Source organism: Danio aesculapii, chromosome 23 (genome assembly GCF_903798145.1).
Source record: "Danio aesculapii chromosome 23, fDanAes4.1, whole genome shotgun sequence".
Lineage (NCBI taxonomy): Eukaryota > Metazoa > Chordata > Actinopteri > Cypriniformes > Danionidae > Danio > Danio aesculapii.
The window spans coordinates 47,830,854-47,834,029 of NC_079457.1; the positions used below are offsets into that span (position 1 = coordinate 47,830,854).

At 37.2% G+C, this 3,176-nt stretch overlaps 1 protein-coding gene across 1 annotated transcript in view; it reads right to left on the minus strand.

The window, feature by feature from the left end:
• Positions 1-57: 57 nt before the first annotated feature.
• The window catches only part of rabggta (Rab geranylgeranyltransferase subunit alpha), a 36,781-nt gene continuing 33,662 nt past the window's right edge, over positions 58-3,176 (minus strand). Inside the window, exons 15-17 of the mRNA XM_056449654.1 lie at positions 2,841-2,954; positions 2,240-2,327; positions 58-1,368 (exon numbers count right to left, since the gene is read on the minus strand). Of these exons, the coding sequence (XP_056305629.1) occupies positions 1,220-1,368; positions 2,240-2,327; positions 2,841-2,954 (351 nt within the window). The 3' untranslated portion in view covers positions 58-1,219. The remainder of the gene's footprint in view (positions 1,369-2,239; positions 2,328-2,840; positions 2,955-3,176) is intronic.

The window sequence follows — 3,176 nt, forward strand, 5'->3', positions numbered from 1 at the left end:
TCTTAAGACTGATATCTACCATCGGTGGTCCTTAAAGAAACTCCACAGACACAAACAGAGATTAAACGGGTTTCTTTACTGGCATGGAGATTCATACGATACAAGAAACTCACATCTGAATATCTGCATCTTCACTGAAACATCACTGATATCTCTGCAGAAACAGATCATTGACAACTTTAAAGTAACAGCAGACGTGACCAAAACATTTCTCTCAATCAGCATGCGGTGAGGCCTTTATACAGAGTTTCGTTGCAAGGTGAACAGTCATTCGTCTCACACACAAACACTAACAGACACACACACAAGAGGCTGAATATTTTTTAAAGGGATAGTTCACCCAAAAATCAACATTTGCTCTGTTTTGTGTGTTTTTTTTCCCAGGTGAAATGCCTCTAAAGTCCAATAATCCTCTACACTGTAGCTCTCCAGTGCTTTCTGCAGTGTGTGGAAAAGAGCAGCAGGAACATTCATCAAAGTATCTTGGTTTCAATTTTGGGTGAATTATCCCATTAAGACTTATTAGGTCCAGCTCGTGAGGTACAGGTTTAGAAATTGCTCTAAGGGGTCTCTAAAGTGGTACGGTTAGTATGTCACACACACTTGTACAGTATATATGGTTTATGAGGACTCTCCATAGACCTAATGTAATTTTTTACAGTAAAAAAAACCTTATTATATGGCATTACCCCACCCCTACCACTAAACCCAGCCCTCACAGTAAACCTGTGGCAAAATCTAAATGTCAAAAGACCCTGTTAAGTAGATTTAAGGATTTTGAGTTACAAGGACACAAGACATGTCCTCATAAACCACCTCAATGCTGTAATACCTACAGTAGGCCATCCTCATGTCATTATACAAATGTCTGTCCTTGTAAACCACCAAAACCAGTACACACACACACACACATAAAACACACACATACACACACACACACCAAGACTGATTCCTATATCCTAGTGGGGACTCTCATAGACGTAATGATGTTTCTACTATACAAACCGTATATCCCCTACCCTCCTCAAACTGTACCCCTAAACCCAACCCTCACAGGAAACAATCTGTCCTTTTACACATTCAAAATACTTCATTCTGTCTGATTTATACGCAAGTTTTCCCTTCAATTCTGGTGCCTGCAGTGACACAAGTCCCCATGAGTCTGTGTGCATTCAGGTTTAAGTCCCCGCTCGGATATAAAAAAAAGTATACACACATATCAGAGAGACAGGGCAGTGACCAATGGCAGGATCAGGCTGAGCTCAGACTCCAGGTTGTCAGTTTTGTGGACAGGGTTTCCACGCAGGTCCAGTCTGGTCAGTTTGGTGCAGGTCGCCAGTGTTTCCAGATCAGACACTCTGCAGATTTCTAAGAAATGGGTCAAGAAAAAACTTAAGTTGAACTTTAAAGGTCCCGTGAAGTGCTTTGAAATGTTGCTTTATTATTCAGTGTTTAACGTAACGGGCAACGCAGTGGTGCAGTAGGTAGTGCTATTGCCTGACAGTAAGAAGGTCGCTGGCGTTTCTGTGTGGAGTTTGCATGTTCTACCTGCGTTCGCGTAGGTTTCCTCCGATTTCACCCACAGTCCAAAGACATGCGGTACAGGTGAATTGGGTAGGCTAAATTGTCCGTATTTATATATATATATATATATATATATATATATATATATATATATATATATATATATATTATACATTATACTAATAATTCTGACTTCAACTGTATATATATATATATATATATATATATATATATATATATATATATATATATATATATATATATATTTTTTTTTTTTTTTTTTTTTTTTTTTTTTTCATGGATTTTGAAATGAATTTTTTCATTTTAAGGTCAATATTATTAGCCCCCTTCAGCAATATTAGTGTTGGATTGTCTACAGAACTAACCACTGTTATACAATGACTTGCCTAATTACCCTAACTTTACCCTAATTACCCTAGTTAAGCCTTTAAATGTCACTTTAAGCTGAATACTAGTGTCTTGAAGAATATCTAGTCAGATATTATTTACTGTCATCATGGCAAAAATAAAAGAAATCAGTTATTATAAATGAGTTACTATTCTATTCTATGTTTAGAAATGTGTTGAAGAAAAATCTAATCTCCTTTAAACAGAAATTGAGGAAAAATGTAAAAGAACTTAAATTTACCAGGAGGGCTAATGATTCAGACTTCAACTGTATTACTTGTTTGTGTTTTCGTTGAGAAAAGGATACTGTTGTTCTTCAGAGAAACTTCCTCTAGTTTAGGCAGATGATAAAGTCCCTCCAGGCTTTCAATGGTGTTATCATCAGCCTCCAGCACCTACAGAAACACACGTCACATCGTTTACACCACTGCTATTATTGAAATGGACCCTTTTCACAAGACCGTTATGACAGGTTTAACCATCATCAGCATATTAAATCCTTGAAAGTTTTTAATATTTAGATTTTTTTTTTAAATGTTTGAACATTTATACGTATTTATGTGTGTATTATATCATCTTTGCATCAAATTACCAAAAAACGAATTACCGCTTGTGTGACGTGTTTCTAACACAGCATCTATGGACGCAGGACAGTAAATCTGACATAATTCTCTCTTTAGGCTGCCGTTTTCAGTCTCACACTATTGTTTTCCTCTCTCTGAAGTCTTGATAACACCATCCTGGAGATTTTCTTTCATTATTTCAGCAAATATGAGTGTAAATAAATGGTTTGTTGTACTCTCCCATTCACTGCGCTCTAAGTTTACCAACTAAGACCACTTGTGCTGCTGAGAAATGTGTAAAAGGGTCCATTTAATGCAGAAAACACACATGAGCATTAGCTTTACCTCCAGACACTGTAGCATGCTAAACTGAGGCGGCAGGCGCTGCAGCTGATTGGACGACAGGTTGATGTGAGTGACCAGGAGAAGCTGATCCAGGTGACACAAGGTGGTCAGGTTCTGTTGCAGGAGAAAAACACAACACACTAATGCTGATCCTCAAGAGTTTAGGATTTATTTTGATCATGTAAAAAATACTACAATAGTATTAACCCTTGTGTGCTGTTGGGTCATTTTCATCCACTCTGGGCTAACCTTGAGTGTTAATTCAGCCACAACTTTCTCTGTTTCAGCAAATGGAAAGATTTTTGATGACAAAACTTATTTTGACACATCTTTTGG